Source organism: Neovison vison, chromosome 6 (genome assembly GCF_020171115.1).
Source record: "Neovison vison isolate M4711 chromosome 6, ASM_NN_V1, whole genome shotgun sequence".
Classification (NCBI taxonomy): domain Eukaryota; kingdom Metazoa; phylum Chordata; class Mammalia; order Carnivora; family Mustelidae; genus Neogale; species Neogale vison.
Window position 1 is genome coordinate 156,076,238 of NC_058096.1, and position 25,706 is coordinate 156,101,943.

The 25,706-nt window shown below is 47.5% G+C and overlaps 1 protein-coding gene and 1 pseudogene across 2 annotated transcripts; both read left to right on the plus strand.

The window, feature by feature from the left end:
- The first annotated feature begins 209 nt into the window (after positions 1 to 209).
- Positions 210 to 389, plus strand: LOC122910868 (annotated as a pseudogene).
- Positions 390 to 8,723: 8,334 nt separating this feature from the next.
- Positions 8,724 to 24,285, plus strand: CX3CR1 (C-X3-C motif chemokine receptor 1). Of its 2 annotated transcripts, none has more exons than XM_044252638.1 (2): positions 8,724 to 9,049; positions 21,460 to 24,285. In XM_044252638.1, exon 2 carries the CDS (start codon positions 21,469 to 21,471, stop codon positions 22,537 to 22,539), a length of 1,071 nt encoding a protein of 356 aa, XP_044108573.1. In that variant the 5' UTR covers positions 8,724 to 9,049; positions 21,460 to 21,468; the 3' UTR covers positions 22,540 to 24,285. The 2 variants fall into 2 exon arrangements, with proteins under 2 accessions (XP_044108573.1, XP_044108572.1); XM_044252637.1 differs by lacking the exon at positions 8,724 to 9,049 and adding an exon at positions 9,344 to 9,454.
- The last annotated feature ends 1,421 nt before the right edge of the window (positions 24,286 to 25,706 follow it).

The following is a 25,706-nucleotide window of genomic DNA, read 5'->3' on the forward strand; positions in this document are numbered from 1 at the left end:
ATCCAAGATCAAGGTGTTGGTGGGGTTGGTTTCTCCAGTGTCAATGACCACCTTTGTGCCGTGCCCTCACATGGTCTGTTCTTGACAGGTACATCTCTGGTGTCTCTTCCCCTTCTTGTATGGACACTGTTCCTACTGGATCCAGGATCAATGAATGTGGACTCATGATCTCACTGAACCTTAATTACCTCCTTAAATATCATCTCTCCATTGCTTCTCGGCCTTTTGACTACGATCAAGTGTGTTATCTGTTCTTATCGGTTTAAATATCATCTCTCCAAATACAGTCACATTAGACATTAGGGCTTTAACACGAATTCTGGAGGGATGCAAACATCCAGTGCATTAACACTTGCACTTTAATTTTCTCTAAGCACAGTGCAAGGGTCATTTGGGGGAGGACCAGGAGAAGACTGTCTGAGACTTAGAAGAGTCCCTGTCACTCAGAAATCCTTGCTGAGAGAGCATTATGGGATGGACAGGACTTCTAAGGGGACAGACAGCTACGCATCAACAAAGCCCTGGAGACCCAAGGAGAAGGGGACACATTGAACGGCTCCAGGCCTGTGTGAGGCTTTTAACCCTCTTGACCCTCTGCACAGCTTGGTCCGTCTGCTGGCATGTCCCCATGGAGTGCATGCACCCACCAAGACTTCTTGGGAAGAGATTATTCCTTGCTCTGCGTGTCACCAGCATGCAGATTTCTAGGACCCATGACCCCATTAGGGACCTCCTTGCATTGAATAATCATTGATGATCTCCCACCATGTGCCACACACCATGCGAGTTACTCAACCTGTGTGGTTGCTAATCCTCATCCCACCCTCCACGTGGGTTTCATTATCTTGACTTTCCCGGTAGGACAAGTCAGGCTCAGAGAAATAACTTGACTGAGGCCACACAGTTTGAGAGTGGCAGGGTCAGCCTTTGAACAGCACCATGTGACTCCAGATAATCGTAGGTCTGCAGGTTCTACATAAAATCGTAATCCAAAGGCTCCCAGTGTCACCCGCACATACCACTTCTTCCCAGGAAACTCAGCTGCAACAGATATTTTGGTCCACAAAGCCAGGAGCTTCGAATAAAGCCAGTGAACTGGGAAGAGTCCTGCAGACCAAAGTTGTCCCCGACGCTGGACCGTGTCTGCTGATGGGCAGCACAGCCTGACGCTCTTGACCCTGGGGAGCGCTGCGGGGAGGTAGGGCTGTGGGGAAGGGAGCAACGGAGCTGGCTGGGCAGAGGCAAGACAGAGCACTCTTTTTTTTTTTTTTAATTTATTTATTTTCAGAAAAACAGTATTCATTATTTGTTCACCACACCCAGTGCTCCATGCAAGCCATGCCCTCTATAATACCCACCACCTGGTACCCCAACCTCCCACCCCCCCGCCACTTCAAACCCCTCAAATTGTTTAGAGCACTCTTACATTCTGACCCCTGCCTGTTACATTCCCTGAGCTGTCTATTTTGCAGGCTGGGAGAGTGGAAGGCTGCCCCATTCATCTTTGTGTTGCAAGCAACCAGCCCTGAGTACGAGCTATGGCTCAATAAATACCTGAGCAAGCAGAGTCAGGCAGATGACAGACAGCCTGTGAACAAAAGCGTAACATAGAACACAGAACATAGGACTTACCAATGACTGCTGAACAGTTAACATGCAAATGGTTACTTGTTTGGGAATAAAAGAGCACTTCTGTTTTAGCTTGCAAGGATCTTTTAGGACTTCTGCCTCCACCTACTGAGACTGAGAAAAAATTTAATGCAAAGGAGACTCCTAGAGAGGAACAACGCACATTTTTTTTAAAAGATTTTATTTATTCATTTGAGAGAGAGAGTGAGAGAGAGTTAACACTGGCAGGGTGAGGGGCAGGAGAAACAGACTCCCCGCTGAGCAGAGAGTTTGACTGCCGCTCGATTCCTGGACTCAGATCATGACTCCAGCTGAAGGCAGATGCTCAGCCAATTGAGCCACCCAGGCGCCCCAACATTTTCTTTTTTTGAAAAATTCCAGGGGCACCTGGGTGGCTCAGTTGGTTAAGCGGCTGCCTTTGGTTCAAGTCATGATCTCAGGGTCCTGGGGTGGAGCCCTGCATAGGGCTGCCCGCTCAGATGAACTTATTCATCTTACAACTGAAAGTTTGTACCCTCTGAGCCATATCGCCCCATTTCCCTCACCCCTCATCCCCTGGTAAACACTGTTCTGCACTCTGTTTCTCTGAATTTGATATTTTTAGATTTCACAGGTAAGTGAGATCATACAAGTATGTATCTTTCTCGGACAGACACATTTTCACAGATGAATCACAGATGGATCACAGATGGATTTAATTTACTTTTAAAAAGCACACTAATACACACACACACACACACACACACACGTGAGCTTTGGAATATAAAGAAATGTTGTGAATCTGCATCTTAAATGCTCCATACAGAAAAATGTCATAATCCAGGATTTATAGTTATGTTGCTGTATGTACGATTTCAGCCAGTGCTGGCTCCTTTACAGAACCCAGATGTACATTTAAGCTGTTGGACATGTACTGGCTTTCTCAGCGTCTTTTGCAAGCAGGTTAAATTAACTTGACATTGTAGGTTTACAAAATCTTGGTCATTGATCAAAAACATTTTTTAAAAATATTTCTTATTTATTTATTTGTTAGAGATAGAGAGGGCACAAGCAGGGGAGCAGCAGGCAGAGGGAGAAGCAGGATCCTCACTGAGAAGGGAGCCTGATGCAGGACTCAGGCCCAGGACCCAGGGATCATGACCTGAGCCAAAGGCAGATGCTTAACCAATGGAGCCACTCTGGCACCCCAAAAACACTTTTGAAAAGAGGAGTTTAAGTGACTTTTCCACTTAATCCACTGAAAGTATTTAAAGATATGTCTCCTTGGGGCCAGTTCAGATTTGAGGATATTCTGAATTCGTCAGAAGTGAAAATGCTCACTGTTCGGAAACGGTCTGAGGTATAGTCACCAAGTAGAATGCTGAAGCCTTTGAAGGAAGCCTGGCGTCAGCATGTGGCTTGGTTTAAGCTGAAGTGTTACTGCAGATTCCATTACCAAGAAGTGTACCAACTGAGTAAAGTGACTCACAATCGCTCCCTGGACACCAAGTGTGCCCTTCTTGCCAGCTGTCACTTGAGGACCTATCAACATCCCTACGGGATAGCCAACAGACCAATAAATGTCCTTTAAGAACACATGCAAGCCCAAGCCTTCATTACGTGCAAAGGTGGATTGAAATGTAACTGGGATTTACTCAGAACTGATTCTCTGGGCAGCTGGTTGAAGCAGAAATAAATATTGATATACTGTTACAGAACTGAGAGTCAAAGGTGGCTCTGAGTAAAATAGAGATTGATCTATTATAACAAGATTTTTTTTTTGCTATAAAAGAATAAAAGCCTACAAAAGTCCCTAAGAAGAAAGCATCTCACTGTAACAAGATGATTGTTGTGCAGAAACCCTGCAATCTGGCTTGCCCGTATTCACCTATGATCACAGCTACAACTTCACATTGTCCCAATTTGCAATGACAGGTGCTGCTGAATGGCTGTTAATTTCAGATGCTCTGCCTGTGATGAAACTGGATGGTCAAACATTTCTTTCACAGTCTTTGCTATCTTTGTACCTTATAATGTACCTTTGATGCAAGTGTCAGTCACTTCAGGTGACATTATTGGTCCTAACAAATTAAAAAGCATATCTGAGGTGCCCAAAATCTTGGTTGAAGTCCATCCGACCAAGGAGGTTCATCAGGGGCTAATCGGGGTGCACCGAACATCAAACCCCACCTTCTGTTCATGGTCCGATTACAGTCTGACATTAAACAGTACCCACTCCAGCCCCCGCAGCACACCATGACCCCATAACACCCTGCCATCAGTTTCTTAGGGTCAAGGGGACCTGATGCAGACTAGTGGGGCTGGCACTGGATTTACCCCACTGCCTTTGTACTTCACTATGAAGTTTTTGTTATGTTTTGAATGACAGTGCTCGAAGTAAAGAAGATCCTCCTGGATATATGAGTTCACCCACCACTACTAGAATCACTGAAGCCACCTACAAGCTCACCCTGTAGATGAGCATATACACAGGCAACTGGCTGACCTCGCAGCTTTTTTTTTTTTTTTAAGATTTTATTTATTTATTTGACAGGGAGAGGGAGAGAGAGCACAAGCAGAGGGAGCAGCAGGCAGAAGGAGAGGGAGAAGCAGGCTCCTTACTGAGTAGGATCCCTGGACCCCGGGATCGTGACCTGCCCGGAAGGCAGACAAACGCCTAACCGACTGAGCCACCCAGGCATCCCAACAACTTATATTCTTTTCTTTTTTTTTCAGTATTTTTTTAAGATTTTATTTATTTATTTGACAGAGAGAGACGACAAGTAGGCAGAGAGAGAGGAGGAAACAGGCTCCCCGCTGAGCAGAGAGCCCGATGTGGGGCTCGATTCCAGGACCCTGAGATCATGACCTGAGCCGAAGGCAGAGGCTTAACCCACTGAGCCACCCAGGCGCCCCCCAACAGCTTATTATCAATAGGTGGTCAATGATGGGGACCCAGGAGCTCTACTTTATTGCCCCTGGATGTTGAGCCCTAGACCATCCCGACAGCAGCAATGAAAAAACTGTTTAAGCTGTGAAAGACAGCTATTGTGTTTTTTTTCCCCTAAAGCAGACCCTCCAGAACATCAGAAAGCAATATAAAGACATCTAGGAATTAGTTTGAATTCCTCATGTAGTTCAAAGTGTTAAGATAAAAATATTTTTATAACTCAAGTTGGCAGTTCATTTGCTCATTTTCCATTATTCTCCATTAATAAGTTCTTACATGGCTGGGAACACACACCATGTTTGAAGGGAGCAGAGTGGAACTTTTTAATATTTCTAAGAAAATAATTTAATGATATCTAAAAATATTTTATCCAAAAAGCTCCTGGAGCTCTTGGCTAGGTCATTACCTTTGCACCAGAGAGGAATGTTTTTGTCCCTGTTAAGCAGAAATTATGAAATAAGCCTAAGAAATTGCAACCAGTGGTGTTAAAATGTAAACATTAAGGCAGAGGGAACAAGTAAATAGCATTTCTTTTGTTAGCTTTATTTCTTTCTACCTTCGCAATTTTCTACATCTGGTCCTTCTTCTCTTTGTGGGGGAAGAAGAACTAGGAACCTCCTCCTGCTTCTAAAACCTTCTTGTATAATGATACCGACTTCCTGGCTGCAAAATGATCCCCAGCTGCTCGTTGTTCCTAAATCGGCCAGATCTTTCACTGACTGGAGAGTGCACCGATTCTGTGCGCTCTCCATTAGCCAAGTCACCCTCCCCTGACATCCACCCGCTCCAAGGCCCTCTCCCTGCTTTCATTCAGAATCAGGAATTTCCAGTCCTGCCCTGGCCCTTTTACCCCTGGTGGCTGAGGACTCACTGCTCCTGTCTCCTCATTTCCTCATCTGAAAACATGAAGATGAAAATCAAAAGGAGACCTCACGGGCCATGTACACATTCCAGTGCCCAGCAGGAAGGAGCACCTGACATGCCTCTGCTCATTCCCTTCTACTCCAGCAGCTTCCCCTTACGTCCACTCAACCACTGGTGTGTTTTTCTGAAGATGTCGCTTTTGTCCAATTACTCCCTGACCCCAGGTTTTAAGCACGAGACACAACTCTGTGGTCTGATTAAAAGCAGAGACAATAGTTTCTCAACCTGTTTCCATGATCGTCCTCCACGGAGGTCTTTTTACACATTGTATTCTTAAGCACCTCTCATGAAATTTTTACAACACAGATATGCTATCTGTTTATGGACTATGTGTGTATCTGCACAGTAGACACAAAGCGTAAGAATCAATGGTCACCCCCTGGGAAGCGATGTCACCCCGCCCCCCGCCGCCTTTCCCCTGAGGACACGTGGCACAGACCAGGAAACCTAAAGGCTAAATACAATCCTGGCTCTGCCACTAACAAGCTTTGTGGCCTTGAGCAAGTTTCATCACCTCTCCTCCCCTCAGTGTCCTCACGTGTGCCACAGGTGCTTCTGGGTCACTGGGTTACGTGAGTTCATGCGCACAGAGGACTTAGCTTGCTGCCTAGCATGTTTGTTATTCTGTGCAAAGATTTGCTGTGCTTATCCCCAAAGCCCCCCTCAACCTGTAGCATAAAGTGGGAACATCCTAGCCTGGCCTTCAAGGCATAATTGTATCCTCATTTCCTTTTGCCGGGTCTCTCTTACAGAGCTTTATTCAAACCAAGTCTCTAGTCCTCGCCTACCTTGTGTGTCTGTGTGTCTGTATCTGTGTGTCTGTGCCCATCACTGCCAGGCTGTCCCCACCATCCCCATGGCTTCTCTTACCTGGAAGCCCACCCAGCACCCCTTCCCCCTCCACCCAACAGAAATCAAGCTACAGTAGGTAGGCAGTTACCGTCTCAACTGGAAGAGAAACCGAGGGTGACAAGAACGTACAAGCAAGTATGGGGAGTACAAATAATTCTTATCCTTCACTGGCTTTTGCTGGTGTTCCCAGAATCCCATCTGTAAGGTGTCTCAGAGATCCCATCTGGGTCACCAGAAACTTTTGGGGAAGTAAAATAATTTTCCCTCTACCCTTCTGAGTTCTAGGCTGAGGCTGTTGTCATAAAAGACAGATTGCCAAAAGAAACACAAAAAGGTTATTAACACATATGTGTTGTATACACATGGGAGGTAGGCAGAGAAAAATGAGTGCCTCCTCAGAGTGGCTTAGAATTCAGACTTAAATACCAGCTTCCTAAGGAAAGGGTGGGGGTTGTTCTTCTGACAGAGTAAATGATTTGTAGGAAAGCGAACAGGTCCTTAGAAGAATAGATGGGAGGTATATTGGTTTGTGACCGAGTGTGTCTGGGTGTGGTGGGGACTTCCAGTTCCTTCTCTTGTGACAAATGTCAATGATCCCTGGCTCTTGAAGCTCCTGGGGGAAAGATCTGTGACAACCAAGCTCCTTTTACAGGCTCTGTCTTGAGGCAGATAGGGAGCGATCAGAGAATGCCTCCCTCTGTATTTGCTACTTCTAGAGGACCTACAGCTCACAATAATGGATCTAGCCACGCAGCAAATTTGGTGCTCGTGTACTGTTACCCTTCACAAGGAACATCTCAGACAAAGGGTGAAGCCAAGGGGCTGTGAAAGTGAGAGACGAAGACAGGCCCAAGGCAGCACAGCATGGGAGCACTGGAGAGGGAGGAACAGGGGTCCAGGGAGAGGAGGTCCACAGGGTAGAACCTGAGGGGTCTTTTCCGAGGTCAGCAGAGGTGTGGCCTGAGTGAGAAGGCTGTCAGTCTTCCAGCTTTCAGAGGACACTGAGAATGGAGAGCCCCAGCTGCCCTTTCCTTGGCCCATTTCTCAGGGTGGTGTCTGCAGCCTGAGGAATGAGGTCATGTCTCCCTCAGTCAGGGCCATTGAGCAGGCTTGCTCACTGCCGGCTATAAAATGGTGTGCTCCTCAAGCTCACGGTTCCTCTCTCATCATGCAACCTCCTTCCTGTGCAAGCATCCATCTGGGTCCACCATGCACGTCCCTCTGGAATTTGGGAGGCCAGGGAACCGGCACAAGCATGCCACTCGTTGGGCTGCGAGTCACAGTCCTTTCTGCTGCCAGCTCCTACAGGGCAGCAAAAGCCTGTTAGCATCAAGGAAGTGAAATCAAAGCCAGGTCCCCCAGCCTGGTGAGGTGGGAAGGGAAGAGCAGCCCACACATGCACTTGGGGTGGGGGTGGGGTGGTTAGAACAGGTTAGGACATCCAAAAGGGTGGGATCATGCCAAGGGACTGAAACTCACAGTGAGGGGAAACTCTGGAGGGTTTAGGCAGGCACTTGCACTTGGGAAAGCGCTCTCTGGCTTCCACATGGAGGAGAATGGTCAATGGGGTAAAGGGCAAGAGGTGTGAAGGACACAGATGGGCACTGGAGGTTATTCAGGCCCTGGCTGGAGACAGGGAATCAGAACACAAAGGTGGTCAATGACGTGCAGTGGACGAGGTTGTCCAGGAAGACTGTGTGACCGGAATAGAGAGTGTCTTGGCAGGATCCCAGAGAGGAGTATTCAAAGAAGCAGGATGGGAGTCTCAGGCAGGTAAAGGGAGGTTGAAGCAGCTGGCCCCGCTGGGTGATCCCTGGGACAGGTGGCTGTGGGGTAGAGATGAGGAAGGCAGGCATGGGGGAGGGGTGCTACAGGCTCCTGGCCAGAGGGAAACAAGGAAGGGAAACCGGCTGCAGACTTCCTCTAACGCCAGCAGGTCACCCAGCCTGGGCCACTGCAGTCCCACTCACAGCTCTGTCCTGGCCACCAGGACAGAGGAGGCCAGGCAGGGAGCACACAGGACAGCCCTGCCTGCTACAACACAGCTATGAGGACCACAGGGGTGCTGGGGCGCAGGCTACAAGACATGCAGCAGGGATCCAGGAGGGCCTTAGAGGGGTCCCTGACCCTTTAATAAAGGTGTGCTGGGGGTGCTAGACCCAGGGTGGGCCCCAGCTGAGGGAGCCATCAGTAGTGTTTGCCTTGTAGGTGAGCCAGGCGGGTAAGGAAGCGGTGGGAAGTCAGTGAGGCCATGGCGGTGGAGGTTTGGGCTTCAGAGAGGCAACAGGCCTGCCAGAGCCGGGAGCAGGAGCTCGGCCCAGAAGAGTCGGGTGCAGCTGCTCCCCCTCCAGCCGGAGCAGCACGGGCTGTGGGAGACAGTGGGGAACAAGCCTGCGCCAGTTTGCCCCAGAGACATATACCTTAGGCTTGACCACAGGGTAGAGGGAGCCGCTAAAAGCCCTGGAGGAGGAAGGTGGGGAGTAAAAAATTTGGAAGCTCCTACCAGGTGCCAGGTACTCACTAAAGTCTTTTTGTGCCAAGCCTTCTCAAAATTCATCAATTTAGGATTTTAGGATCAATTTCCTAAGAATTTCATCAAAATGCAGAGTCTCATTCAGTGGCAGGGCTGAGGTGCTGCATTTCTAGTAAGCTCCCAAATATGTCCTCTGAAGAGAGAAGCTGCAGTTCATTTACTGTGCACCCCAGTGCAGCCTGGTGAGTTCTGTGGACCCCTTTTTACAGGCGGGAAAATTGGGTGGGTGTGGGTGTTAGTGGCTCCTGAGAACTGCACTATTCTCTGCCCTCCCCCAAAGGGGGCAAATAACACAGCCTCCACATTGTTGCTTGCCTGGTGGGTCTGCCTCCGGCTTTGTCCTCCAGGCTTGTGAGTTTAAACCCTCCTGTCCTCAGCTGGCCTTCAGCCTGGGAGGTTCTGAGCCTGCCTGCGGCAACATCTAAAGATAGTCTACCTCACAGGAAACCCGCTACTATTGGCTAACTTTGCAAATAAAGATGCCCTCAGAGGGAGGGAAAAGGAAATATTCTGTGACAGAGGCAGGGACCGTGGGACCGAGTGGTTGATTGTCACGTCCGGAGGTTTCCTTCCCAGGCCCTGCCCAGGTAGGAGCAGAAAACTTGCCAGCACCTGTGGGCTCGCGGGGCGGGGCATGATGGCCAGAGGTCACGGTGGGTACGGATGCTGGTTTGCTTTCCACGCTAAGAGAGACCATTTTCCCAAAGCTGTTGCAGCCTAACGTCCAAGGGGCTTGAGGGGTGGCAGGCAGCGGGTGATGAGACCATCGGTGATTGTTCGATGCAAAATACCTTTAGAAACATCGGTGATTACATGTTAGGGGCATGGAGAACTGCTCATGGGTAGGTATTACCTGAAAGAAGCATCATTTAAAATTGGATACAGGTGAGAGTGAGGATTTTGTAACTTCTTAACGTGAGAAATAGTAACAAAGTTATTATTTTGTTTAAAAAGAGTTCTTATCCTTTTGGAGACCCACACTTACCTGTTCATGGGTGAAATGGTACGACACCTGGATTTATTTTGAAATAATCTAGCAGAGCATGGAGTGGGGAATAGATGAAATCGGGACCATGAGCTGCTAATTGGGGCTGTGTGGGGCGTGCCTGGAGGGTGCTCTCTGCTTTTATGTGTGTTTGAAAATTTTATAATAAAAAATGTTTAATATAGCACTTCCATCTTACATATAAATATAATTACACTTGATATAAATGTAAAAACATGAAGAGCGATTGCACGGGAACGGGTGAAAGCCAGCTGTGTTTGATTCTGGGACATTGGATGGTAGAGTTTGCTTCTGTGTTGTTTCTCTTTTTCCCTTTATTGTTGTTGTTGTCGTTGGTTTTTTTTTTTTTTTTTTTTTTGGTGCCACCTACACTTGTTATAAAGAGCACCTATTGCATTTACAATGACAACTATTTTAATGAATAAATTGCCAACACAAATCAATGTTCACTATTAATATATGCTGTTATAATCATTGTGAGGACGCGGGCTCAGAGGGTTTGTGTTGCGGGAAAACAGTCTCAGGGATTCTGAACAGACACATGCTCAGAAATGGTGTGCACTCATGGGTGCACCAGAGGAGGAACTACATGGAGGTCCCAGGCGAGGACTGATGAGACCTGTCATTTCTCCTTGCTTGACCTTTATCCGGCCATCTTGGCCTCACAGATTCTGTGGTCTCTGCTCCATAGGTTCTCAGCTGCACTCAGAGAAAGGCCAGGGAGTTTTAGGATTTCCTCTTCCCCCAAAAAAGGTTATTTTCTTTTTCAAATACTTCAGGTAGAAAACTCACGGTAGAAAAGTTGAACCTAAAGGAGAAAAGAAGACTGGATTGTGTGAGAAACAGACTAGAAAGTTTCCCCTGATGCCTTCCCACCCATGGCTCAGTCGCTTGAGCCTCTGACTCTTGGTTTGGACCCAGATCATATCTCAGGATGCTGAGATCCAGCCTAGCGTTGGGCTCCAAACTCAGCGCAGTCTGCTTGTCCCTCTCCCTCCCCATCGTTCCTTCCCCTGCTCAGTGTGCTCTCTCTCTCCTCTCTCAAATAAATAAATAGAATCAGAAGAGGAAGAAAGAAAAGGAAGAAAGGAAGGAAGAAAAGAAAGAGAAGGAAGGAAGGGGGGGAAAAAAGGAAAAAAAGAAAGAAAGCCCACGAAGCTTCTGCGGGCTTCCAGGGTTGCATGGGGGCAGCTCATCCCATGCCTGGGAGTGCCTGGGAGGGGACTGGGCTCTGTAAGAGGAGCCAGGTGACAACTGGGCACCCCTGTGTGAGTGTGTGCATGTGTGCGTATTCATGTGTACGTGCACAGGTTTGGATTTGCTTGCCTCTTAGCTTGGCTTCATTTCACACATTTCAAGAGCCGGGCAGGATGTGGCTCTTGCTCATAACCCCAGAAGGGAGCTCCAATGGCGTGTCAGCCACATGCCGACCATCCCCGAAGCCAGGCTCCACAACTGTCACTCTCTCTGTGGGTGGGAGAGGCGGCTTTGCTTATAATGAAGCTCTGGCTCGGCCCTTGCCTTGCTGAGCCTCAGGCACTGCTTTAACATGAATACTGGCCACGAGTTGATCGTCGATGAAGCCAAGTCATGGGTATAGGTTGTGTATCTGTGAGTATTAAGGACAAAGTGTGTACAGTTCTGACCACACTGTCTGGCCATATTTGGTGCTCAGTAAACAATGTGTTGTCATTGTGGGAAGCTGAAGATCAGGTTTGTGCACCTTAAGACTGCTAATGATGTTCAAATGAGGTTGTGAGGGGCAGGGAGAAGGGGTATGCCAGACCCCAGCCAGGTCAGAACCAGCTTCCATTCCCTACCCTAACCCCTTCCAGGAGACCCCTTATTCCCACCCTGGCCGGGCTGTGGAAAGGCAACAATATCAGGTATGGTCCTGGCCTCAAAGACCTCCCTTCTCAGGGTCTGGACATTAAGCTTATCCCATCCCCGGCCTGACCTCTGACCTGGAACAGAGTCCTTGGCTACCCCTGTTTTACTCAGGCCCCAAGATCTCCCCCTTGAAGATGGCCAGAGTCAGCACCCACAGCAGCAGAGCTGGACAGGAACGGGATCTCCTGCTGTCCCACAACGGGTCTCTGTTATGGGGAGGTAGAGCCCACAGTGACACAAGGCCAGGTTCTCTGCTGGCTTTTCTGGGAACTTGCTCGGATTCCCAGCAGCATAGTCCAGGGATTCCCAGGACTTGCCTCACCGACTGCCCAGCAGCACCAAAGCTGGGGCTTCCAGCTGAGTCCTGATCCTCCCTGCCCTCAGTGGAGACTCAGAATGCCCTGGTTATCCCAGGGGGTGCCACAGTCGGGCCTCAACCACCCCCTCTTCTGATCTGGCCAAAGAGCAACTCTACTGGGTTATGTGTCTTTGCAGGGAGGAAAACCGATAGCACATCTCTATAAATATATATTTTTAAAGATTTTATTTATTTATTTATTTATTTATTTTTAAAGATTTTATCCATTTATTTGACAGACAGAGATCACAAGCAGGCAGAGAGGCAGGCAGAGAGAGAGGGGGAAGCAGGCTCCCCCCTGAGCAGAGAGCCCGATGCGGGACTCAATCCCAGGACCCTGAGATCATGACCTGAGCTGAGGGCAGAGGCTTAATCCACTGAGCCACCCAGGCACCCCAAGGACTTTACTTATTTATTTAGTTAGTTAGTTACTTGTTTTTATTTGAGAGAGAGAGACTCCGCACTGAGAGCAGAGCCTGACGTGGGTCTCAATCTCACAACCCCAAGATCATGACCTTAGCCAAAATCAACTGACTGAGCCACCCAGGCACCCATATTTAAATACTAAAAAAAAAAAATGGGGCACCTGGGTGGCTCGGTGGGTTAAGCCGCTGCCTTCGGCTCGGGTCATGGTCTCAGGGTCCTGGGATCGAGTCCCGCATCGGGCTCTCTGCTCAGCGGGGAGCCTGCTTCCCTCTCTCTCTCTGCCTGCCTCTCCATCTACTTGTGATTTCTCTCTGTCAAATAAATACATAAAAAAAAATCTTTAAAAAAAAATTGCAGGCCCTCTTTGTCCTTTTCCTTAAACCTGTGCTCACTATGAAAATACAGCACACACAAAGAACAGTGTGCAGGTTAACACCTTATAAATTAACTTCCCACCGAACCATCAACCAGGCTACAGAAGAGACCCAGGCTGGCCCCCAGCAGCCTCCTTTACGTCCCTTCCTGACTGCCCTCCCATCCTTAGAATTCTACCACCTAGATACGCATCCCTAAACAATATGCATTATCGTTGCCTGTTTTTTACCGTCAGAGGCATGGATTCACACAGTAGGTCTTTTTTTGGATCTGCATTTTAAAAATGCATTCCATGCTGTGGGAGATGTAGATGCGCATGTACAAATGTTCATGACGGTGCTGTGCACAGCGGCTCCACGCCGGAGGCTACCCAGGGGTGCGTCGACAGTGGAGATGACCGTGGAACATTCACACGGTGCCTGCCTATTCAGCAATGGCAATGAGCAGACCCCAGCCTGGATGTAAAACTTCCAGAAATGTACAGACACATGCAAAACTGGTACCTAACTACAGGTAGTTATCAGGCACGTTTCCACCAGACAGTTTCTATTTCTGCAAACAAGATCATCACATTGCTATCAGTCTCCCAAACTTACAGAGCTGTGTATTGGCCAAACGATGAAAGGGGGAGGTAGCTCTGAAGGGTATGCTAGCCAGGACACTAGCACAGGGCAGTAATTTCCCCCCTCTTTCAAAGTCCTATAATTTTCCTACACTTTCTTAGCATGGAATCTGAGGGCCCTCTGTTCACCTCTCTTCTGCCTTCTCAGTCGTTTCTCTGCATCTTTTCCTGAACCTTCCACAAAGACTAAACTTGACTTCTGTGAAGACTCCAGGAGCATGCCAACCGCTTCTAATCCCACCATCCTCACCTCTAGTATATTCCCTCACACTCCCTTTGCGGAGCCCTGGTCCTGGGATACGTCCCTGTGTTCAGACTCTCAGTGCCTTTGGCTTCAATACCCCCATCCCTGCTTCCCACCACCACATTTGTCTATCTGGAAGATCCCCCCAGCCCTAAGACTCAGCTGAAATGATCCAATCCTTTGGTTTCCCCTAACTTTTCTTATATTCTGCTACTGCACATTAACAGCAACTTGGAGCCTGTATCTTAGCCATTCTTACCTCCACCAAATGGAGCACAGTGCCTAGTGTTGGGGAAATAAAATTAAAAATAAGATCTCCAATCCAGAAAAGACTCTCACAGAGATAATAGAGAAGGAAAACTCTTTTATTATTAATGAGGTATGAAACCAGAATGTGGTGCACATCTCAGGCCATCTGCTAAGAGATTGCAGAGATGGGGTTAAAAAAAAAATCTCACTTTTTCGTACAGCCAAGCAGATACAATCCATAACATGAGAGACATATAGCCTCACATGAGAGAACTCAACAGTCACACACGGTCATCCTAACTTTACCATGGGAACTGGGATGACCATCTGTGCTAGCTGACTAGCTTCATCCAGAGAAAAAATAGACTCATATCTCTATGATGAGAGGTATCTTTGCAACTTGGAACAAAGCACCTACTCAAGTTAGTCTCCTACCCTTCCACAGAAACTGGGTGACAGGGGCGCTAATTCGTTTTTTTTTTTTTTTAAGATTTTATTTATTTGAGAGAGAGAGAGCACAAGCAAGGGGAGGGGAAAGGGAGAAGCAGATTCCCCACTGAGCAGGGACCCTGACATGGAGCTCAAACCCAGGGCCCCCGAGATCATGACCTGAGCTGAAGTCAGCTGCTTAAGGGACTGAGCCAGCCCCATGGGCCCTAATTCTTGATATTTACTTTACGAAGAGAAGGCACCCAGTTCCTTGAGGAAGATTCCTGGGTCATAAAGCTGACAAAAGAGGTGATCACATTTTCAAAAGGACACAAACCCACATTTCAGAGAGAGGAGAATATACTTCCGGTGACAAGTTTCCTAAAGTAAATATAGGAAGGAGGAGGCAAAAAAGAATCCCTTCCTTTACTTTCAAGGCGGAGAAGTAGGCCTCTTAGGTATTATTTTTATTTGTCCTTTTTTTTTAAAGAGTTTATTTATTTATTTGACAGACAGAGATCACAAGTAGGCAGGCAGAGAGGCAGGAAGAGAGAGAGAGAGAGAGAGAGGAGGAAGCAGGGTCCCGCCTGAGCAGAGAGCCTGATGTGAGGCTCAATCCCAGGACCCCAGGATCATGATCTGAGCCGAAGGCAGAGGCTTTAACCCACTGAGCCACCCAGGCGCCCAATTTTTATTTGTCTTTATACAAGCATATGGTTAAGATACATAACAGAGCGGCCTGCCTCTCTGCCTACTTGTGATCTCTCTCCCTCTGTCAAATAAATAAATAAAATCTTTTAAAAAAAAGATACAAGGGACGCCTGGGTGGCTCTGTTGGTTGGACGACTGCCTTCAGCTCAGGTCATGATCCCGGAGTCCCGGGATCGAGTCTCGCATTGGGCTCCCGGCTCCATGGGGAGTCTGCTTCTCCCTCTGACCTTCTCTTCGCTCATGCTCTCTCTCACTGTCTCTCTCTCAAACAAATAAAAAAAAGATACAGAACAGATATTGGCTTAGTTAATAATTAATTTAAAATCCTAAAGTATTTCCCTTCAGAATTTCACAGTGTGGCAGAGATAAGTGAATAGCTTAGTGTTCTTAGAAGAGGAAACGAGAGGTAGGCGTATCAAACCCAGACCCACGGCGGCTTGGGTGAGGGGCTGGCTCACTGAGCAGCCTCAGGGCTGTTTTCTCCCACTGCTGGTCTTGACTTGGGGTGTCCGTTTTTGGTGGGTGCAAACACTGGTGGGTGAGGCCACGTTGTCTCAGGTGGGCTGCTTGCTGACACAGAGAGCCACTCGGGTCACTTGCACAGGGGAGGGGCTCCTAGGTGTAAATGGCCCTTTAGAGCTCCTCTGTGTGCAGTTTGGGGCCCCTGAACCTGCCTCTCCTTTCCCTTCTCCTCCTCACCTCTCCCTGCATCCCACAGGGTGCCTCAGAAAGTTGGCTGTCTTTATACATGGGAAAACCATCAGGACCTGGTAAGACTCCCATGCTCAAACAGCGGGGGTTGTGGGCTTGGGCTCAGACCCAAAAGCCTCCTATCTAGGACAAGGCAAAGCTCAAGAATTGTCGGGACCAAAGTCAACTGCCCCAGCTCTCTGTCTCCAAACAGAAACCCCCTGAATTCTGGCAGACTGTGAGCCCAGAAGTTTCATGTTCATGAGCAGTCACTTCCCTTGACGCTAGGCCACACTCTCACTGACACAGGACTTGTGTTGTGCTTGGAGAATATTTCCTTCTGTTTGGTTCTTGTTGGAAATGTAAGCGTGCCAGAGCTGGATGGGCCCTTAGGGACAGTCTGGTCCGATGCTTTCATGTTACCTATGAGGAAACTGAGGCAGAGTCAGAGTGAGCTGCCCAGGGTCTTTGAGCTGTCAGTGGGATGTGGGGCCCCTGTGAAGCACATGGCTCAGAACAGCATCACCCTGCCCTGTTTCTTGTTAACTTTTTATTTTAATTCCACTATGGTTACCATGCAATGTTGTATGAGTGTCCGGTGTACCATATAGTGATTCAACAATTGCGTTCATCACGCAGTGCTCATTATGAGAAGGATATGCGTCACCATATAGTTGAAGGCAGAATATTAGCCTACAGCTTTCAGCCTTTTCTCTGGAGAAAAGGATTCCAATTTTCTTTGCCAGCATTGATGAGAGCTATATTCTGGGGGTCTGGCAGTGAGGATCCCCTAGTCATGGCTGGAGAGGTGAATATCTCCCCACTTCATCTCCCAATTACCAGCCTTTCCCCCCAGGGTCAGCCCTGTGGGTTCCGAGTCCAGAGGGGAGAAACCCAGAACAAGTGTTCAGGCTGGCATCACGGATCATCTCCTTTCCAGTGGGGACTGAGTCTACTATTTCTCCATTCTAGATCTAGAGAAGTGGTCTGCGATAAGCTTCAGGCTTCTGCTCCAAGAGGAAGGGCCTGGTGTCGTGCCTGGAGCATGTCTCTGTGGAGAGGCTCATGTGGGCTGAAATACGGGCTTGGTTGCTCCTTGGACGAGTGTCCTGATCTCTCCTAGCTGCTCTTGGTTCTGTCACACAAGAAGGGCAACCATTCTCATGGAGGGCTGTTGAGGGAAAGAAATAGGGTCTTGTGTAAGGAGCGGGGCACTCGGGGTGTCCGAGAATGGCAGCCTCCTCCCTTTCCACACTGGGCTTGCCAAGGATAGCTTCAGGCTCTGGAACATTCTCAGCATGGTGTCACCCCCATGGAGAATGTTGGAGTCCGGGCTTAAGCAATCTTTACCATCCTCTAGTTTCCTTTGCAAAGGAAAAACTTTTCTTGGTGTTAGAAAACAAAAGAACCTCAAACCTGGTCTTCACTCAGGGTTCTAAAAAGCTGTAAGCAGAGAGCAAAGGAGAAAAAGCCAACCAACACAAAACAAGAAAAGATGCATGGGGTCTAGCAGATAGTAAGCAGAATGTGAAGCCAAAAGATGGGGGAAGCAGCCTGAAAAGGATGTGGAACAGAAGAGGAAAGTGGATGCAGGCCACATAAATGAAAGGGGAAGTAGAGAACAAGGAAGCTGATTGGAAACAATGGGTAAATGATGACCCCAAAACAGTTGAAAAATAAACGAGCAGACCTGAGAAAAGGAAGTGGGCCAGAGGAAGCAGAGAAGGAGCGGAGACAGAGGCAAGTGGGCAAGTTGACAGAGCAGGGTCGTTTCTACTGGAGTATGAAACACACGTGTGCGCAGAGCTCTGTGTCTGAGCTCAACTCAGACTTTTGCAGTTCAACACCATTTAGCTTGTCCCGCACGCATCTCTCCTCTCACAGCCCCATCTGTACGAGACTCGGCTGAGGAGGCCTTGCAAAGAAGGCTTATCTCCTTGGATCCCTGCACTTGGTTCCTGCTGTCCTCAGGGGCCAGGAATGCCTGTGTCCAGCCAATCAGATCCCTGGTGGCTGTTCAGCCTGCCCAGAAGCCCACTGTCGAGGACTGGCCCTGCTCCCGTCTGTTGCCAGGAGGCCCCATCATTAGGCTTGTCTCCCAGTCGTGGGACATCTCAGAGGATCCAGGAATAATAAGAGGACCACCAAGCTCAGGCCTACCCTTCCTAAAAAGGTCCTTCTCTTGATCAGTCTGTCAAGTGCAGTGGAATAATTCAGTGACGTCCTTCCTGGACATCAGATTTCTGTTGTAAATGGTGCCCTCGCATGCTCTAGGCTTCTCAACCAGCAAAGCTGGGTTCAAACTGGTGGTGGGCTCAGACTACATAGAAGCCTGGGCCGCCCCAGCCATGAAGTGAGGCAGAGCTGGGCCCTGACACTGGCATTGAAGAGCGTTTTGTCACGGACAGCTGTGATTTCTGACCCTGGAGAGCTGGTGGGTCTACGCTTATCTCCAAGGGTTCTGCAATGTGGCCAAAGTGACTTCTGCTTCTCTATGTCTTCTATTCATTCATTTGCTCACTCACTCATTCCTTTATTCAACACACTAGGTGTCCACTAAGCACCAGGAGTTCAAACAAGGGTCCCTGGCCCGGGATCAGAAAGGACACTCAGGGGCCCTGTGAGCACCTCTGGGAACTAGACAATCAAAAGGCCACTGTCACTATTCCTCCCACAGAGCAATTGGGAATGAAAGTTTAGGAGACAGTATTTAGCATCCTGCAAATATTCCTGTGGCATTTGCTTGGTGCTAGGCCTCTCCCTCTCTGTCAAATACTAGTCTGCAGAACTGAAGAAGATCCTGTTCCTCCCTCAGGAACTCCCAGTCGCAAGCAGGCAGGGCAGATAGGCTGGAAACATGTGGGCCCAAATGGCAGCCCTGCCACACGCCAGCTGTGTGGCATTGAGCAAGTTACTCAACCTCTCTGAGTGCATCTACTTGCCCATAAAGTAGAGGTAAGTATACTGTTACGTGTTGGCTACCATTTATTGAGCATGCACTATATGCTGGTTATCATATTCAACTATTTGCTTGTTTATTTATTTTAATTTTTCATATAACTCATATTTTTGTGTATGTTTACTTTTTAAAATTTCAAGTCAATTAATGAATTTTTTCCCAAAATAAGTAATATGTGTTTAGCGATGAACCTGACAGCTGAGTGAAAACTCAGTAAAAGTATTCTTTACTCCCTTCCTCCCCCATACCCCCAAAAAAATCTGAAAAGAAAATATTTTTTTTATTTCAGGAAAAAAAATAAAACCAACTTTACAGAACAATGCCTCGGGTGGGAGTGAGCAATAATACAAGAGTTCACAGGAAACCTGGATGATTGCAAAGGTCCAAAGTGCTTCTGCTTCCTTGCCAATTGCATTTATTAAGTGCCTGCTATATGTAACACACCATGCCAGGTGCGCTCCTCAGAACAGCACTGAGCACAGACATGAGAATGAGTTGCAGTCTTGCAGATCAGGGGAACGTCAGACTCAGAGGTTCCAAGTTCACCCAAGGTCACTTGGCTGGAGAAACAGACATGAGATTCAGCCTCAGGAGAGCCCGAGTCTGCCCACCTGTCTGTTCTCCCTCCTCAGTGACCCAGGGACACACACTGGAAGATTTAGAGGAGGTCCCTGTGTATGAGGCATGGTGCCCAGAGTGGAAATTAAACCTATATCATGCAGATTTGGCAAAATCAATCCAATGCACCAGCACAATGTTCCTGAGCCACAGGACTGAGCACAGTCCTGAGCACTGAGCACTGAGATACCACACAATCGTCCTTATCCTTGGCCTCCTCTCAAGGCCAACTGTGACAGCTCTTTCAATGGGGAAAATAGGAGGAGGAAGAGGATGGTAGCTCTAGGTTCCTGAACTTATGATCACTGAGGGCTTGACAATTTCCACTCTCACAAAGCTGTGTGTCTGGGAAGATGTGCCGCTAACATAAGCTACCTGCATGGAGTAGGAATTTCCCCATCTCCCCATATCTCAGCTTGAAACTGACATTGTGTATCTCAAAAGGGGCAGTACATCAGCTATTTTATGTTAACTAAATATTATTGATTAAGGTCACATCCAGGGTTTCATCTCTGAGAAAAGTGCATTGCAGCTTAAGGCAAAGAAAGCATACACCCTCCCTGGGGGTTGAGAAGTCCATCCCAGCCTGAGACACCCAGGTCAGAAAGGCTTAACCCACTTCTTCCTGGAAGACTCTGGGGACGATGCAGAGATGGACCAGAACACAAAGCAGAGGCTGGGAAGGGAGAAGCAAAGCCCTGGCTGGGAGGGTGGACACTCACCTTGGCAGAGACACAGTCTTGGTAAAACCACTATGAAAAGGATGCAGTGGGGTGTGGAAACTCCCTTGGTTAAAGAGGTGTGAACTTTGTTTTTAGTTGTGGTGGAGAAGGAGACAGTGACAACCAGGAGGTATGCTCTGAACATACTTGGGGGTTCTCAGGGATGCCTGTATGTGGCATCACAAGAAAGAGGAGGAGGCCCCAGTGGGCCAGAGTGAAAGGGTTGCCCTTGTAGCCTCTGGAGTGACAAGCGAGTCCTGGCTGAAGAGCTAAAGAGAGAAGGGGACAAGTGTTACTTCTCAACCTGTGCAGAAATGTCTTCTCTTTTAATTTTTGTCCTGAAAGAACAAAATTCTTATGAATCACTAGGCCACAGTGAGTGCAGGGCTGGTAATTATGGGGTGAATTAGCCACCAGGACCCAGTACAACAGGTCCATACAGGATCAGGCAGTCCTTTCATAACAGCAGAGGCCCTATGAAGGCAATGACGACACTCCTCTTCATTTGAATTTGTGGGATGGTTATCCATGGCTGTCTGCTTAGAACTGAAGGGTTTCCAACTTTTGATGCTAAAATCAGGAAAGTCCAGGGCAAACCGAGAATAGGTGGTCACTCTAGAGTGTACAACTCTGTGTCTTATCCCTTAAGGAAGAGAAGGACCTGTTGGTTCCAAGAGGAAGAAAAAGAGAAAGAGCTCTCAAAAACAAAGATGAGGGGCTTCTGAGTACAGGTCTGCTCAGGGCTCTGTGTGTCTGAAGAGTGTCTGAGACCTCTCTCTTTAGTCTGTCTCCTGCAGGAGAAATTGGGATCCAGAGGGTAGGGGAGGTGGAGAATTGTTTCAAGGAACTTTGGACTAGACATGGGAATTATGGCTGTACCCCCTATCATCTCACTCCCTCTTAGCCATACCCATAGTTCTCTCTCCCGTTATCCACACACTGGTCAACCTTCTGGATAGTTGTTTGAAAATCAAAGGAGAAAAGATCTGTCTCAAGCTTCAAAAGGTCTAGATTCAAATGCTAGCTGAGCCATTCACTGTGTAGGTCTGGGCAAGTCTCTGAATCTCTCAGAGACCTGATTTCCTCTTCTGTCAGAGAAATCTATTGCAGCCTCCATCAAGAGTCTGTTGTGGAGATTAAACAAAATGACATGTGTGACATTGGGAAGTGTCATTCATTAGGCATCCAACCAATATTTGTTTCTTCCAGTCTGCTTATGTGTAGGACCAGACAGAATCCCAACTTTGTTTCTCTGAGAATTAATGCTGTTACTTGTTTTCCTTTCTGATCCAGGCCCTCACCATGCCCACACACTCCCCTGAATCAATTTTGGAAGACTTTGAGTACGATGAGTCTGCTGAAGCCTGTGATATGGGGAACATCGTGGCCTTTGGGACCATTTTCCTGTCCATACTCTACTCCCTTGTCTTTGCCTTTGGCCTGCTGGGAAATTTGCTGGTGGTGTTTGCCCTCACCAATAGCCAGAAGCCCAAGAGTATCACTGACATTTACCTCCTGAACTTGGCCTTGTCTGATCTGCTCTTTGTAGCCACCTTACCCTTCTGGACTCACTACCTAATAAGTGAACAAGGCCTTCACAATGCTGTATGCAAACTCACCACCGCCTTCTTCTTCATTGGCTTTTTTGGAGGCATATTCTTTATCACTGTCATCAGCATTGATAGGTACCTGGCCATTGTCCTAGCGGCCAACTCCATGCACAACCGGACCGTGCAGCATGGCGTCACTATCAGCCTAGGTGTCTGGGCGGCAGCCATCTTGGTGGCAGCACCTCAGTTCATGTTCACAAAACAAAGAGAAAATGAATGCCTCGGTGACTACCCTGAGGTCCTGCAGGATCTCTGGCCTGTGCTCCGCAACGTGGAGGCAAATTTGCTTGGCTTCTTGCTACCCCTGCTCATTATGAGTTACTGTTACTTCAGAATCATGCGGACACTGTTTTCCTGTAAGAACCACAAGAAAGCCAAAGCCATCAAACTGATCTTTCTGGTGGTCATCATGTTTTTCCTCTTCTGGACACCCTACAATATCATGATTTTCTTAGAGACTCTTAATCTCTATAACTTCTTTCCCAGTTGTGACATGAAGAGGGATCTGAGGTTGGCCCTCACTGTGACCGAGACAATTGCGTTTATCCACTGTTGCCTCAATCCATTTATCTACGCATTTGCTGGAGAGAAGTTCAGAAGATACCTTAACCACTTATATCGGAAATGTCTGGCTGTCCTGTGTGGCCATCCTGTCCACGTCAGTTTCTCCCCGACTGAATCACAAATGAGCAGGCGGGAAAGCATTTTGAGCAGCAATTTTACCTACCACACCAGTGACGGAGATGGGTCCATCCTTCTCTGAAAGAATAAATACCCAAAGCCTTATCTCTTGATGAACTGAATGCCCCAAAACAACCCCAAAGCATTTTTGAGAATGTAAGAATGTCCTTAACTGCAAATGCCAGGGCTTTTTGTTTACAAATGATAAAAATTTAACTCAGACTAGCTTAATAAAAGAGGAGGTGCGGAGTGTTTTTCACATGGTGGCTTGCGTAAGAGAGTGGCTGTGCCCTCAAAGTAGAAACTAGGGCTTGAGTCCAGCAAGAATTTCCTCTCTCTGGCTCTCAGCTCTCTGAGTGGTGACACAGATTAGCCAATAATGAGGCACTGAGACCCATCCCTCTCTGGTCCCAAGGTTAAAATTCCCAGGGAGGGGTTTTCATTGGCCAAGTTTGAATCACATGTCCATCCCCAGACCAGATTGTATCCATGGGGGGAGAATAGATAATATGGCAGCTTCCATTCCAATCTCATGGTTAAAAGTGCAGAGAGACTCCAAGAAGCTGGAGGGCTGGGTGCTTTTTTGATCTGATAGAATAAGAGCTGCCGATCAACCTATATGTCGGGGCCAACCTCCTCACTGATCACACCAGCCAGCACACATTGCCAATCTCCTCTCCCTGAAACCCCTTTCTATCATGCCCCCAAACTGACAATGGTTGCCCAGTGCCTACTGCATCAAATTTGAGATCCTCCATCATGCACTCCCACCAACAGATTTCCCATTTCTTCCCCTTTCTGAAAAATCCCTCCTCTCAGCCAGCCAGGTCTCTTCCATCCAGCCATATGCATTATCACCTGCTTCCAGAACCAGGAAGATAAATAGAAAGAACCCTGGCCCAAACTAAGAAGGGATGGCTTCCATTCCCAGCTCAACACTTGGCCCACTGAGTAGCTTGAAGACAGCCCAACTTCAGCTTCCTCATCTGCAGAATGGAGATAGGGGTACTTTTCACATAGGGAGCATCCTTCCCAGAATGAGGAGCCAGCCACCAACTCTTGCAGGTCCCATCCCTCTTATCTGGTTCCCAGACTTCAGCTTCCCCCCCCTATCTGGCACAGTGCTTAAGGGGCAGTGCTGGCAGACTTGGCTGTGTTATTCGCTGAAGCTCAGATACAGAGGAGGCTGGTTCCTACAGTGGCACTCAATGGACAGTCCTGGATATATAAATTGATGGTCCTCCCTGACCCAGCCCTCCAGACTGTCTTGAATGTGCCTTTCCAATTGCCTTGTGGCAAGCCCCTTCCCATCTGGAGAGAACCTCCATCACTCATGCCACTGCCAACCTGGAGAGCCAGGGTCCCAGGAGCAGCTTTCTCCCCTTTTCAGTAGACATCTGGGTTGGTCTAATACTTTTGAGCTTGAAAAACAATTGTAATGCTAAAGAGAATGTCACCTATAACCTAAGCATGCAATACCGTCATTTGTCCACTCAGAACTTGTTCACACTTTCACATGTTTAGAGTTGAAAGCATCATGTACAGACTGTTTTGTAATCTGCTATTTTTCTCTTAACATTAGACCACAAATAGTTCCGTTTCTGTATAGTTTTGTAATGATGGCTTTAGAAGGCTCTGTCAGGTTGTGTACTCATTGAAGGCAACTGACTCATTGCTGTATTTCTGACACCCTCTTGGCAAAGTCAGTAAGTTGGTTTAAAGGAGAGAATGAATTATGTTCCATCAAGATCAAGTACTGTAATTTACTCACCATTATCTTTTGATAAATTTGTTTCCAATATTTAACAAATACATACTATAGCACTTCTGTCTGTGTAATTCCTTTTCTCCTCTTCAATGATTTCCTTTGGATAGATTATTCATCGTGGGGGTCACTGGGATAAAGGCACAGGAAATGTTTGGCTTTGGACACACACACAAAATTATTATGAAATCATTATTGCACATATATTATATGCATTATGTGGGCTCAGATCCAGAGTGGTTCCAAAGATGAGTAAGGCCTCTGCCTGCCTTGATTTAACATTCAGGTGCAGAACAGAGAAGTGCGTTAATCGGTCACAGAGGAGCAGTCAGACCTGAGTCTTTAAGGGTAAGGAGCTCTTCTGACAATGGAGGAGATGGCATTCTAGGCTCAATGAATGGCATGTGTAAAGGAGGTATATGAGAGCATGGGCATCTTAAGACGTAAGGAAAGTGTGTGAATACTGAAAGGCATTAGGAACAGAATGGGTGGGAAGACTCTTCTGGAACATTGGCTCAAACAACTAACAGAGGGGCACATTCTCTTCAGGCTATCCACAGGTTTGTTCTGTTATCACTTGAACCTCATTGCAACTGCTGAATCATAAAACTTTAAATAAATTTTAGCTTATTTCTGGACTCCCAAGAAAAGAGGGAAAAATTCTTTGGGCTTGAAAAAATCAAAGTAGAGAGGTAAGTGCTTTCATTTCTAAATGGAAATTAAATTTGTCTGGGTGGCTCAGTTGGTTAAGCGGCTGCCTTCGGCTCGGGTCATGATCCCAGAGTCCTGGGATCGAGTCCCACATCGGGCTCCTTGCTTGGCGGGGAGCTTGCTTCTCCCTCTGCCTCTGCCTGCCACTCTGTCTGCCTATGCTTGCTCTCGCTTCTCTCTCTATGACAAATAAATAAATAAAATCTTTTAAAAAAATTTGTATCATAAGAAACATTCAGTCAGTCATTTTCCTGAATAAGACAGAGTAAGAAGGAAATAGGGAAGTTCATTGAAAACCCTAAATAGCAATGATGCTAGTGGCTAAAGGAAGGCACATTTGAAAAAGACAGTTGGTCCTAAGAGCACAGCTGGATCAGACCCACTACTGTTTCTGAGTTCCAGGCTTCCCAAAAGCAGAGGGAAATGGACTCCAAAGGCAGAGAGAGATCTGTGATTGTGTCCCAACATATTAACTCTGTGACCTTGGGCAAGTTTCTTGACACCTCTGAGGCTCAGTTTTCTCATCTGAAAAATAAGAAAAAAAGTAGTGCCTACCACCTAGGATTATTGGAGGATTTAGTAAGATTGCCTTCACAATGCTCACCATGCTTACCTGGCAAAGCAAGATCAAATAAATGGTGGTGACAAGTTTTGGATATTTCCCTCTTCTCCTTCTTCTCCTCCTTCTCCTCATCCTCCTCCTTCTCCTCTTTTTTCCTCCCCCTCCTTCTTCTCCTCCTCCTCCCTCTTCTTCAGTTGAAACTTTCCCAGTG

Coding starts and splice junctions, on each gene's coding strand:
- CX3CR1 (XM_044252638.1), top strand. CDS start 21,469: ATGCCCACACACTCCCCTGAATCAATTTTGGAAGACTTTGAGTACGAT.